This window comes from Haliaeetus albicilla, chromosome 17, assembly GCF_947461875.1.
Source record: "Haliaeetus albicilla chromosome 17, bHalAlb1.1, whole genome shotgun sequence".
Taxonomy (NCBI): Eukaryota; Metazoa; Chordata; class Aves; order Accipitriformes; family Accipitridae; genus Haliaeetus; species Haliaeetus albicilla.
The window spans coordinates 17453051-17468060 of NC_091499.1; the positions used below are offsets into that span (position 1 = coordinate 17453051).

The window sequence follows — 15010 nt, forward strand, 5'->3', positions numbered from 1 at the left end:
CATGGCAGACTATTCACAAAGTCTTAATTAAGCCCCTGTAAGTCAGCTCTTCCTGACAGAATAGTATTTGAGCAGATTCAGACATCTTTCTTAAATGAGGTAGCAGTATATTACCAGTTGTCCTGGTTTCAGCTGGGATGTAGTTAGCTGTCTTCCTAGTAGCTGGTACGGTGCTATGTTTTGAGTTCAGTATGTGAAGAATGTTGATAACACGGATGTTTTCAGTTGTTGCTCAGTAGTGTTTAGACTATAGTCAAGGATTTTTCAGCTTCTCATGCCCAGCCAGGGCACCTGACCCAAACTGGCCAACAGTGTATTCCATACCATGGGACGTCCCATCTAGTTTAGGAACTGGGAAGGGGGGGGCAGGGAATCGCCGCTCGGGGACTGGCTGGGTGTCGGTCGGCGGGTGGTGAGCAATTACCCTGCGCATCATTTGTACATTCCAATCCTTTTATTACTACTGTTGTCATTTTATTAGTGTTATCATTATCATTATTAGTCTCTTCTTTTCTGTTCTATTAAATCGTTCTTATCTCAACCCAGGAGTTTTACTTCTTTTCCTGATTTTCTCCCCCACCCCACTGGATGGGGGGGAGTGAGTGAGCGGCTGCGTGGTGCTTAGTTGCTGGCTGGGGTTAAACCACAACACCAGTGTCCCTTCACATTTTGATAAACTTCATTCAAGATTCAGAGAGCACTTAGGATTCACAGGAATCAAAATAAATTACTTTTACAATGTCCCCTCCCAATTCTGAGAAATACTCTCATTAATTAAAATGAATTCCTGAAAATGTATCCTATATAGGACAATCCTTAGTTTAAAAATGTAGAAAAACAGACAAAAAATGTGTATTGGTAGCTATATTTTAAACAAAAAAAAATCTTCACATAATAAATACATCTTATGCACATTAACTTCAAATTTACTTCAGAAAGCTATTTACAATATAAATAATTATAAATGGGAACACTTTGCAAGATATTGTTGACATAGCTAAATTGTGTTTCCTACATTACATTCCAAAGGAAAACTTCAAATTACAGATGTTATGCTACAATGTCACTAGACCCTATACATTGCAAGGCATGGTATTTGAAACGCTGGCAATCTGTGTCTTTTTTTTCCATAAATATAACCCATTGGTTTAAAGCAAACATGAAATGCTTTATTATGTCTCAAGTGCTTTTTTTCCTAGATTATTATATTTTATGCATTGAAATATTTACCTTGGGAAAAAGTTGCAGTGCCTTAAAAGTACTTTTCCTGGTAGACTTTATTTCCTTAGAAATGTAAAGGTGCCAATGTTTTATAATCTGTGAGCAAGATTATTTCTTGCATTGCTAAACTTCCCACTGTATCGGTAGCTGAAAAGAAAAAAATGCATGCAGTCCAAATTGCAATAAATAAAAGTGTTTTAAAATTGTATTTCAAATCCTAGAACAATAGGAAATATTGAGAACTCCGTGTGAGAGGGGAGTTAAATAGTGAACACAACCAGACAAAAAGCTTTTTTTCTTCCTGTATTTGATCTTTCCTTTCAAACACAGCTTCATAGATGGAGTCATAAATTACCTCTTCTCAGAAAGGGATGTATTCCTAGCAACTTAGAGCCAGATTTATCCACAGAACTCTTGTATACATAAGCTAAATGCCACAGTGAAGCTTAACCTCACATCATTTTTTTTTTTTCATTAATAAATGCTCTAAGGAAATGTGAAATGGAGTCACGCTAGTGCTCTCACCATTTTGAACAGAAGACTATTTCATTTTTTGGTCTTCAGAATAACAGCTAAACCCTCAGCTACACCTCTAGCAGGCTTTACTAACACCAAACTGAAGGGTTACAGAAAAAAAACCTGGGGTTGTTTTGTTTTTTCTACTGTTGGTTTTGGGTTTGTTTGGGTTTTTTTTTTTGCTTCTCAGTGCATACAGCTGAAATATTTAACTGTCAATACTAACTGCAAATAAAATAAAATAGGTTCTTCTCCACACTGTAGAGGTGTCTGGAGTTAATCCAGTATACCTATAGGAAAGCATGTTCATCCACCATTGTTCCTAATAACAAAGCCTGTATTGCCTTTAGACCTTTAGGTGTTTTAAGTAAACTTGCAACTCATGGAAAGACCAGAGCCTGAATCCATTTGCCACCAGACATTAACTATAGCTACCTTAAAATAGACATAGCTGGGTCTAATCCTGGAACTGTGTGCTATAATCCCCATTATATACAGCTTTGTATGCAGAAGGCCTGAAACCAGTGCGTATGCCACAGCTTTGTTCCTTGACTGAAAGGTTAACTGACCTTTGGAACAGCCAGTCTGATTTTCTGGGGTGGCTGTGCCTTTTCCTTTTATTTTTTTCCAACTCACTCAGGATGTTCACATAAATGAACATATGGTGGTTAACATACTTAGGGACATTAATGAATAAATGCTGCATGTCCAGAGATAAAAATGAGATTCAGATAAGAGTGATTAAAAGAGTTTAAAAGAGCAGGGGTTTACTGTGTAACCTGTGGCAGTATTGCGGACACATCAACAAAGGCCATTTAAAGCTTAAGAAATACTTCTGGGGCTCTTCAGTGCAGAGAAATGCACTCATTTTTTCAAAGCATGTATAAATAACCTCTATCATAGAAACACAGCCAATACAGCTACTACCTCCCATAGTTTCCATACTCGCATCTTGAGATTAAAAAAAAAAAATAAAAATTACAAACAAACCCCAAACCCATTGCCACTTCACAAGTCAGCTTTTTTGCCCTTTCACATATTAAGTAGTACCTTACTCCACAAATATTCCCATTTGAGTCAATGGGACAAATTGCTGAGTAAGGTTCTTCTTCTAATTTAAGAATTGCTTTGCTATTCTGTCCAAAATTACAAACTCCATGCCCCTGGGGTGCAATTTTGTATAAAGAAGAGAGGGGGGGTTTTGCTTCTTTAACAAAAAAGATATACCAAAATCATAATGCACAAAAATAATGCACCATCCACTGATATCAGTAAGAAATGGTTTGAAAGAGCTGTGGTCACTCTGTATTTGGAGTAGCTACAAAATATTAATTGGTGTTAATAACAAAACAGTATTAGGTTAGAGAAATGATGCAACACAGCAATTTATATTGTTCCTGTTCCAAAACACAACCTATATACCTTATTTAAAGTGATAACCTTCAGCTAATGTGATACATTTGAAATGTATTTGGTACAAATGCCTTGCATTTTTCAGTTTTGCAAAAGATCTCATCTTATCTGATTTAGAAAAGGAAGAAACAAAAAAAAGAAGATGATATCCTTGAAGGATACTAAATGAAAACTTGAATTAAATAAATATGTAATGGAAAAAATAAGCTTTATACCATATTGAAAAGTACATGTAATACGAGCTGCAGTGATATTATATGCTATAATTAAGATTGCAAACTTGCTTTCATGTAGCATGCGGAGTCTATGTTTACAACATTCAATGCTTTCTGTCAATTAAGAAGTAATTCCTGGCTATCTGAAGAAGCAAGATGGCAAATTAGCTGACAAAAGGCATCTATCTCCAGCAGACTGTACTGAAATGCTAAGGAGTGCCAGTTGCTGGAATCCCATGAGGGGAGTGAGCATCAGCCTTTGCTTGTAGCACAACGTGGCTGCATGTACAGACCTCTCTACTGATACATTTCATTCATTACAGTGCATTTTGCTGCATTTGTCATCATAGTGGACTGGAACTACTGAAAATAGGATAAATTACTACAGTTTGGGAAGTTTTATTTTGGGATCACAGTAAATAAGAATGAGGAATTTTTATTGCATAGCACACTGGCTTTTTTCCTAGGTGAAATCACACAGAGTACAAGCATCTTATATTGTGCCTGTTTGTTTTATAAATCTTCTATTTTTCAAAAGTGCCTGTCAGAATGCAAATACAACAGTGTCCAAACTGTGGTTTCCTGACTATTCGTGGCCATTAGACCATAGCCAGGGAACTGCAGCTGGTCTGCAGAACTCTATTGCCTTCTAATTAAAAGCTTGATAACAAGAGTGCCCAGTGATCCCAAGAAACTTGGGTGCTGACAAAATCCCATTGGTCCAAACAGTTTAGGAAACTCTTCTGTAATACAAAATAATATTGACACTTAGACTTATTTTTATATGTACTATTAGGGCTAATATGATACCATGTACCTCTACTCTAATTCGCTTTGCAAATTGTATTTTAATACTGTACAATGAGACTCCAAATACAAGCTTATTCATATTATTCATAGGAATAAGTGAAATAAATATGTATCCAGAACTAGATTTATCAAAAATACTTTCTCATTCCTATGCTTTAGGAATATATACAATTGTTGGCCTGAAAGAAGTCTATTTTGGTCCATTCCTTCCTCTGAGTTAACAGTTGTCAATGGTTTTCTTCCTCTCAATTATTTGCCTTGTTTTTATCTTCAAACAAACAAACAAACAAAAATCTCTAGCTGCTTCTCTTTATGACCTTTGTTATTCATTTGGCAGTTAGTCAAATAAACTTCTTGCCAAATCATTTTGTTCTCATTTTGCCTTGGCTAACATTCAATGCCCTGTCTCTCATTTCTGCCGCTAGTTCAAATAGTTTTAGACCATTATTTATCTCTCCTCTGTGCAGAGCTTGGTGCACACCAGTGACATTCCCCCTTACTCTTTTCCCTTACAAAGATGACAGACCCAGTTTATTTAAAGTTTTTATTAGATCTTTCAGTCTCTTTATCTTTTGCTGAGCTCTGCTCCACCTTTTCTATTATAAGCTTTAGATAATAAAGACCAGACTGTGTTGCTCTTCCTTGTGTTCAACGTACATTTCACCAGGAGTGATCACACTGCAGTCAACAAAGATTGCTTATGGAGTAAGGTACTACTCAATTCAAGATTCACAATCTGCCTTGGAATGATCAGGACTATACACAATATTCCAAGTTCAGAGAGGTAATTTCCTCTGCTTTCAAGTACATCTCTACTTACGTGGCTTATAATGTTATTATTTAGCTTTTGCTTCTGATTAGTTTTATTTGAAAATAGATATTTTTAACCCACCCATAGCATGCTGGTTTATATTTAGTCCCATTGATGACTCAGTCCCATATGTCAAGCTTCTTAATGTTACAAATGAAGCTAGACTTAGTGCTAATCTCATTTTAGTAACAACCTCAAGTCCCCTTACCTCCACATTGGTATAATAGGGAGTGGTGGTCCTGCTCCCGTTGCAGTCAACTTTGAGACTTCATACAAATGCCATACAAAGAAGGACAGGTCTAGCAATTGTGCCTACAAATGCTCTATTTTACTTTTTTTAGCATATGTTTTTTATTTACTCTTTTCCAATCAATTAGTGTCTCTTTGTTCATGAGATTATTAAAAATTGCAAAAAGTTCTCTGCCTCTTTTGATGTCTTCTATAACTCCAGGACAGGCCCTGATAATATCAGCATTCTTAATGCAATCAAATTTCTTGGAACCCTGATTTCCCTCAGTACTTTTTTATGTACATATGACTGATTTTGATATCCCTAATATGTTCTGATATTCATTAAATTTTCTGCTGCAAGCAAGAAAAGAATGCATATGTCTTTTTCAAAGTCATACCTATTACTTTACTGTATGTCAGACAGAGTAGTTACAATTTTCTCTACTTTCTTAATTTACTCCAAAACTTTATCAGAAGTAGGACAAACCACCATACAGTTTTTGTCTACTCTCGCCTCTCATATTTTTACACTTACACAATTGCCTTTGTATTTTACAGCAAAATTTCTATGATTCTACTGAGTTCCTTCTGTGTTTCAAATTAATTCTTAATTATTTGGCCATTTAGAACCACTTTTCCTTACAATTATTAGTAAATGGCATACATAGCCATAAGGTTAAATGTTTTTATCTTGGACCACTCCTAATTCCAGCCTATTCTCCTGTTTCTCCTGACAATTTTCTTCCATTTCACTCCACTACCCACTTTGTGCAACGTTTCAAAAATATGAGGACAATCTCCCATCTCTACATCAAGACAACCAAGCCCTATGTATTTCTCAAAACTACACTGAGAAAGGCCCTCTTTCTTTTAAATACAGAAGTAAATATTTGATCGTACTAATCATAAGGATACTGCTCATTTGACTCCTTTCAAATCAAGCGTATGTAAATAGCTATGCATGTGAGTACACAAGGAAATAACAATTCGAGGAGTTCTCTCTTCTTTCTCCCCTTTTTGATTTTGTATTGGTTAGCCATGGATGCTTTATACCATGGAGCAGCATAACACACTTGGCCATTAGGGAATACACAGATCACCAGAAGTACACATTTTGACGTGTATTTTGAAGGAACACATTCCAACTTTCTGCATAAAAAGGGTGCACAGCAGTTTTGTTGGCTGGGACCTGTGGGGCACATGCAGTTCAGAAGGTCTGCCCTAGGCAGCATTTCCAACCAACCACCTCTTACACAATGTGCATAAATTGCTCTGCTAGCTTGCCCCAAGCACTCCCTGCCTAGACCTCTTCCATCCTTCTCACCTTGCATGGCACGAACCTTGAGTTTAGATCTATTCACTCTAACCCTGCATGCCAGTGCATTTTTATTTTTTAAAAGTAATGTGTGTTAACTAACTTAATCCCCCCAAACCTTAGGTTATTCTTTCTAGTGCACTGTGGTGTATCAAATGCTGGTAACGACAAGGGCATGGAAACATATAATATCTTCCAATTAGATCTCAAAGGTTATTTTTTAAAGGACAAAAGTTTTTAGAAAAAAAGTGTCAGCTTCCATTGGTTATTATAACAGATGTTCCCTTGTGTCCTTGTGCTGGATCTTGCTGCATCCTTAAGTGAGAAGTCACATCGAAGTGTGATCCATTACAGCCTAGCGAATAGTTTCTAATGGTTTCCGTGTCATATAGATGCTCCAGGGCATAGCCAGTTAATGTGTAAGCATGCTTATCAAAGTACTGCCTGTGGGAGCTGTAATAATTTGGAGAGGCTGCTGGGTGGTCCCCTGGGGTTTGATGAGGGGACATGTCTGAATGCAGGTAGTCTTTAGCTAGTACCAAGCTAGATTTTGATATTCGGTCAGAATTGGGGCTGCTTATCCTAGACAGTGTTGTGGGGCTGTTGTCATAGTCATTTTCACGTGGGCTCATAATCTTTCCATCTCGTTGCTGGATGTGTTCACAGGGAGGAGTGCTGGCAACCGTCGGGACGCGGCAGACATCCCCTGCCAGCTGCTGCTGAGGATAGTTTGCAAAACAGATAGTGTGCTTCTTCCCTGCGCCGTTAATGGAGACCAGTGGATCAGGGGTCGTTTTCCGCAGCTGTAGTCTGTTTTCTTCCTCTTTAATCATTTGCTGGGTGGCTCTTATTAGAGTTTCAATTTTGCTGGGCTCATGCGGGCTGCTCTGGTATTGCTCAGTACGGTATCGGTCACCTGATTCACTGGCAGAGCCAGGATCGGGTGAGCTAACAACACTGTCCTCATCCCAGTGTCCTCTCCCTAGGAAAGAGAGAAAGGGGAGAAGCATTGAGGTTGAAGGAGGCAAGCAATCTTGAAGAACAAGTACACTAAACCTTATTTTACAGGCAGAAAACCAAGACAGAGGCAAGTGACTCATAACAAATTCACCAAAACTGGCCACGGTAGAGCCCTTGCTTTTCAGTGACAACCTCTAGTTTCCAGTGTCTGCACATGCAACAAGTAACACAGCTGAAAATATACAAAGAAGAGATCTAAGCACCTCAACACAGACATCCAGTGCCACCTGAGACACTCTGGGGTAACCAAGCGTGTGCACGGGCCCAGCAGGTATGGCACCAACTCTACAGGAACTCTGTGTCTTCTGGAGCAGCTAGAGGCCAGGCAGGGTACCCTAGGGCATGTCAAAATGCCCTCCACAACGAAGTTCAGGCCTCTGACCCCTCACTACCTCTTTGCATCAACAAAGTCTGAGTGAATTGGGACCATGGTGAAACCACAAATCTCAAGGAATTACAAATGGACATCATTCCAACATGTCTTCTTAGGCCTTTCCAGGAACTAAAACATAGAGACAGCATTGTGGAAAAGTTTGTGGCCCTGTAGTGACTTTACACAGCTTACACAACAATAAATAAACACAAGTAATGAAGCAGTTCTTCTTTAGAAGTATAAGAACCCATGGCTGTTAGACAAGGTTACTGTAAAAATGTGATGTCATATCCCAATGCATAAATATTTGCTGTATAAAACTTTTAGAATGGGAAAATATAACTATGTTCTTAACGCTCTTTAAAAAATAAGGCCCATAGACATATCAGAGAAGGTGTTCAGCTTGCTTGTAGCTGAAAGGACAGACAGAATCAGACCTGTCAATCCTCACTAGGAAGAAAGTGAGTGGCCCCCAGACGTGAACAGCCAGCTAATGCCACACTACAGTGAAGGGCTCGATAAAGGATTTGCTGAGATACGTGCCTGCAAGAGGGCACGTGTTGGACTTGCACAAATTAGTTAACGATGCCTTTGCCTCAGCACATACAAAGTCCTCTTTGGGGATGAGGACTGTTACGTTCGTTGACAGGACTCCTCAAAGGAAACCTATTTTCAGACTAGCACAGGTAGTTCCCCTTGCTCTGTGTTGGGTCGAGGCATATAAATCTGTTTGGGTGGTAGACCTACTGCTGTGTTGCAGAGTTCATGACAAAAATCAGTGATGGGCTTTTATAATAAACGTATCCTGCCATTTGTCAGTGGAAGTACTGCATTGTGGAGTATCTCATGAGCATAAATCTACCCAAAATGCCAGGGCCTGGAGGTGGAAGGGAGCTCCAGCGACCAGAGCACGTGGTACACCAGCACACCACGACACACTGGGAAGCTGGTCGGCCACGGCTCTAAACCACTTGCTCAGTTTGTCTCACTGCACAGACCATATCTGCAGTGTCCCAGACTTCCTGAGTGTGACCAGAAACACGTGGGTTCATATGCAATATCCAGGGCCTGCCATACTGGTCAGCTAATTGTCATTATTGTGAGGTGACTCCGAGCCAGAACTACCAGAAGACACATTAAAAGAACAGAAAAGAAAGAAAATATTTTCTGCCCAAAGAAACTGCCCTGACAGAAATGTTCACGTAGTATTGTCAAAAGGAGATTTATTTGTGAAAGACCAAGGTTTGAAACTGCCTAAATCTGAATGAAAATGGCACATTTGTAAGGAAAGATGAGATGTTCCTCTCCTCAACTAAGACCAACATGTCAGGGTTTACCACCAAAGCTACATGCAGACTGAAGGCTTAATGAAACACACAAGACTTGATACAATAAAAAAAATAACTGCAGCACCCGGAATTACAGCAAAATCAAGGAACAAACTAAAATCAAATTATATTATCCATTTGCATTGATTATCCTTGATGAAAGTATGGAATAAATATTTAGCACTTTTGTATTTGTACCTGCATATGATATTTCTACATTATTATCTTTCTATGCTCAGCAAGAATTATCATGCATAAAATTTGCCAGCAAAATTATTATACATTTCTCAATCTTCTTTTCTGGAGGAGAAAAAGCTAGAGAAACACAAGTATGAGAGAAGTACAGAACAGACACAAGGAAGGAGATGTGCTCTCACTGGAAAAGTGGAGAACAGTCCTCATCAGCAAAATTTAGGGCTCCTTTTCCTTCCTCATTTTTCCTCTGACTCGATTTCCCAGAACTTGCTATTTAACCATTTTTCTAATCTCAACATAATTTTCCTCAGATTGGAGTAAAATAGTACAGTTCTTTTTGATTTCCAAAACCTCATTCTGCAAGTCAATGGAATGGTACTGATGTAATTAGCTTTTATGAGTTCTGTAATACAACCTATGTTTTGACAGATTATTTTAATAGAAAAGCACTTTTTTTTTTATGCTGAATCTATCCTTACAACCTTGAACTCTGACTTTTGGGACAGTTGCAGTCTTTCAACTCTCAGCCTACCCTTTAAACCCAAGGACCTTTGGTTTTTTCGAAACCCAAGATCAGCCTTTCGCTGAGGGTTTTTTTTGTTAGCGTCACCCTCTGAAGATGCGCTAATGCACTGAGTTTGCAACCTGCCAGACACCAAGCAAGGCTTCAGGCTTGGTGCTGAAAGGATGGAGAGACTCAGATTGGCTAAAAATTATAGCTGGGGATAAATGTCTGAAACCAAAAGAAAATGTTAATTTGAATTGCCCATTTCAAATAAAAATAAACAGCAAACATTACAGAATCTAGTAATAACCAGTGCAGAGAAAAAAGTCATTTGGAGAACAATTTCTCCAAAGACTTTAAAGATTTTTTAGTATCTACCTTGGATCTAGCTCCAATTTTTTGCTAAATATATTCCATCCAAAGTAGTTTGTTCTTAAGTCAAATAAATAACACATTTCTATCAGGTGTATCATTTTGGTTATATTTTTAAGATCATCCTTAAAATCTCACCAGTCAGATATTTCCATCTTAATTTCACAGATTAAAAAATATGGAACAAAATTCTATTTTGCTGCATATAAGCCAGACTGTCAAACTCAGCTTGAATTTTAAGTATTCCTCATCTCCATAGATGCAATCTCTGAGACAAGGACATACATCAAGAGTCTCTCTCATTTTCTGTCTCTCACATAAACAGCTGCACGTCATGTTGCTTTATCTGAGATGGTGCCACTTCTGCAAATCCTTGTTATCTCTTACCATGAATCCTGTGCACTGACGTTATGTGGGGCATACTGTTCTCATACGCTTCTCTGCTCTCAGGGGACGACTTAGTCAGAGGCAATGCTGAACGAGAACCCCACCAGCTCTCCCTTCCTGGCTGTGGCGTGCCAAGAAAATACCGGCCAGCTTCACATCTGCCTCCTTCGCAGGCCTGAGTATGGAAGTGTCTGTCATCGGTCAGCCTGGAGTGGTCGAGCGCAAAACCGTAGCAGAGAGCACTGCGGTCCGAGTACTGTCTGTAGGCACAGGAGACGTCGTGGTGCTGGGAGCTCGGTCTGTCCGCCGGCTCCAGTAGCTGGGGAGAAGCCGTATCGGTCAGGGGGCTCCCGCCCCACTGGCTCTCGTGGTCAGACTCAGATCTCTCGGTGTGAAATCCAGAATACTGCAAAACAGGAGAAGCAGTGGGGAAATTACTATGCCTGGGTGAAATCTGCAAGTAACTGCACTGAAAAGACAGAGTATGTATGTGATAGGGTGTTTCTGGTGAGTGTGCCCACCTCTGCACCTTCTGATTGGACTCCTAGTCCTTTCCTGTACAACACTCTGTAATGAGCTCACAGATGACAGGACAGACCTCATGAAAGTCTAAAACATCCCATGTCGACCCTTAACAGCCATCTCCTTTATGATGTGTAATATTAGGCTCAGCAACGTCAATGTTGCGATTCAATATTTTTTTCATATGTCCAGGTTTTTCTTATTGCTTTGAAAGCTGGTGCTTATGCTCAGCAATGGTGCGCCAACGCTCCTCGGCAAAACGCTTTCGAAAGGGACTGAAATAACGTCGCTCCTGGAGCATTCTTGCATGTCAAATTGAAACTGAATGTATTCCAAGCTCTTTTTCTAGGGGTTCCCTCTCTTTTCCTCATATTTTGTTTGTTCTTGGATTTTCTTTTCTTACCTGGAGTGGTATCTTTGAACTTCTTTCCTCCTATTAGTAGGGAAAAGAAGCCTCCTGTAGGTCCTGGGACTACCAACACTACTACAGAGTGAAGCTCCAAAGTGATGGCAGATCAGTAGGAAGCTAAAAATCACAGCTCTGTTGCAGTGTGGGAACAAGGAAAATCCAGAAACTATTCACCAGAAAAGGTGACTGCTAGCCAAAGCAGGCGGAGTGGGCATTTGGCACCCTCGCTTAAGCAGGGCCCTCCCAACACAGAAGCGGCACCTAGCAGGCAGTTGGAAAAGCACACGGAATAGGAGCGTGGGCATGTGTTTAGAGAGAAGTAAGGGTTAAGTTAAATGTCACAGATTTCTAGATGTTCATAATGAATGTTTCAAACTTTTAGATACTTTTTGGGAAAGAAAAGAAATAAAAAGAATGCTTATTAAACCTCCTAGGATTTAGCTATCGCATTTTTAAATCTTTTTATTTATTGGAACTGTCGAACTTCATGGAACATCTTTAAATCAATTTCACCCATGATTACGGATTGGGATGAGACCAAAGCTGTACACGCTCACCTCTTCAGTACTGCACTCTTGTCACAAATCAATGCATTACAACATGAAACATTGGAATTCTCTCATTCCATCACTCACCTTCCAGATGCCCACTCTGCCTTTTCTTTTAATAGGCATTAGGGCCTCTCTCCTGAAAACATAAGCTTACCTTCCCTTTCATTAGATTGAGTTGCTATGAAACTCCTCATTATCATCCAGGATCAAGGTTTTATGCACTTACCAATCGAAAGTACTGACCAGATGTTTGACTTACAGAAACTTAAACCATCTGTGCAACATCAGTAGTGGTTTTGGCATTTAATTGGGTATTTCTTCAGTATTCCAGTTTATATTTGTGAATACTGTTTGTTAACACAATAGGTTATTCAAAGGAAAGAAAGAAAGGGTCATGGCTTCGAGGAGCTCGATTCTATTTTGTTATTAGTTGTCAGAGGAACACCCATAGGCAAAAAGCCTACCAATAGGTATGGAGGAGGTCAGCAAGTTAGTACCACCATATTCATCGCAAGGTTTTAGAGATGAAATGATAAATCTGATTTTGCATGGAGGTAAGATAGTTACAGAGCCACAAAAGAGTTCTTTTAAATGCCAGTAACTAGGAACTTTATTCAGCCATCACAACGTTATGTGACTAACTAGAACATCTAACTCTTTTATTTTCCTTTCAGATCTAATGTCTTTAAACTGCTTAGTCACAAAGTTATCTTCATAAATAGTGACTGAATTATTGTAAAATTTTTGACAAAAATATATAGATACAATTGTTTCCAATGAAAAAATCAGAAATTATAACAAGATTTTGACTGTTAAATTTTAGTTAAAATGAAAATGCACAAAAAGAAAACTACTTTTGTACCTGTTCTTAATTTTAGAATTATTTTTAGTGCTTTTGGGGGATTTGACTTTTATAAACTAGATTTTTTAATTAAAAAAAACTTTAACTTTTTTTTTAAAGTTAAGCTGAAATACAGGATAATATAAGCATAAGTGTAAGTATAAAAAAGTTAAAAGTTCATTTATTTTCTTATTAAAAACAAAACTCATAGTAAGTATTTCTTTCATAAGGAGGACAAGGAAAATTAATTTCTAATTATATTATAATGGAATTTCATTTTTTTGGACAATTTATGATGATAATAAATGCCAGAGACTCTTTCAAACTGAAAATTCTTCATTTCATTTAGCCCCAATAGCTATTCTTCTATTAGTTCTTTGTTTGTAAGGACACCTCAAGGTCCAACACAGCTTCTCTTGAAGGGAATTTCTCCATTTAACTGAAAACATACTCAATTTTTTTTTTTTATCCTGAACCTAACCACAGAGGATTCAATTGCACAGGCCTTTGTGCACTTTTCTTAAAGAAAGCAAAAACATTTCAAAGGGTACTTGTTTGGTACATCAGAAATGCACCATGTAATGTCTTATAACCATGTAGTCAAGACCAACCATACTTCATGCATATTTTTTGTACTTGATGTAAATGATGATTGAGATCTGACCCATAGCAGCTGCTAGGCCATGGACAGAATTAAATTAACACACTGAATTGCTTGTGGCCCACATGTCTACCAAGGTTTGATTATGACTGCCTACTCTTAAGGTAAAACATAAGCAGACATAGGCCAAAAATACGTCAAATTCCCTTTAAAGCTAACCACATCTCTATTTGGCATCATCAGGCTGCCTCGACTGCTGCAGTCCTACCACTGCCTCTTCTGGGAATCTGATGTTGACAGGTGGAGACTCCAAATACGGGTATGTGTGACATGTTGACGGGGGGGGGGGGGGGGGGGAATGAAAGGATGATCAAAGATACTGCTTTACTGAAATGGGAGTGGAAACACTATCTCTCAAGTCAGAATTAGGCTCCCATGTGTCAAGTGATGAAAGACCATGGAAAACGGAATCAGCTCTACTGGAAATTATGGCCAATTAAAATTAGTGAAAATATAATTTTTTTTTCAATCCCAGTCCTGCCTCACCAAAAATGTTTTCCTTTCTGCTAATTTTTGCCTTCTGACTCCTATCAGGCAGAATTTATTATTTTGGGGTTTTTTTGACAAAGTTTAACCAGCAGACAGAAGTTAAACATGATAAAGAACTTCAGACAGGCAACATCTGAAATCCCTTCAGGTGATCTCTGAATTGTCTTCTGGCATAAACAATAACAATAAATAAATCAGATGGTCCTCCAGCTGGTTCCTGGAAACTGAATTGCCACCTCCAGGTACTAGAAATTTCTTCCAGAGTGCCAATCCAGTGTCCCATCACAGTGAGAGCACACCAGTGGGATTAGCACAGACGTAAAAAGGGGCTATAGGCCATCACTGATGCTGTATTCACTCCAAGAAAATCTTCAGGAGGGCTGAAGGGGCAAGGAAATAGGAAAATAGAAGTTCCATATCTAAGAAAAGCTTACTTTACGAGAGCCCATGGAAGTGCATTAGGCCAGTAGACAACTTAATATTTCTCAGGTGATTTTCTTTTGCCTGACCTTCCATTCCTACAGGTGTCTCACTGGCCTGAGCACTCATCCTGCCATATGCAGCAGCAGCAGCCTGCTCCACACACCGTGCCAGATGTTCAAACAATAGAAGTTACAGATATCTAATTTTCTGGCAGCCTACTCAGGTTTTTATCATTATAAACATTAAATATATAGTGAAACCCTCTCAGAGTTCTCTTTTCCATGAAAAACTTTCACTACACCAGCATTAACAGCTTTCCTCTTGATTTGTGTCTTAACCATGAGAAAAAAAACATCACAGATGCGGGCTGCATTGTACTAAGAACATATGCATGCTTTTAAA

At 38.8% G+C, this 15010-nt stretch overlaps 1 protein-coding gene across 1 annotated transcript in view; it reads right to left on the bottom strand.

The window, feature by feature from the left end:
* Positions 1–3254: 3254 nt before the first annotated feature.
* Positions 3255–15010, bottom strand: part of SIM1 (SIM bHLH transcription factor 1) — a 52791-nt gene continuing 41035 nt past the window's right edge. The window contains exons 10-11 of the mRNA XM_069804939.1: positions 10713–11118; positions 3255–7514 (exon numbers count right to left, since the gene is read on the bottom strand). Of these exons, the coding sequence (XP_069661040.1) occupies positions 6784–7514; positions 10713–11118 (1137 nt within the window). The 3' untranslated portion in view covers positions 3255–6783. The remainder of the gene's footprint in view (positions 7515–10712; positions 11119–15010) is intronic.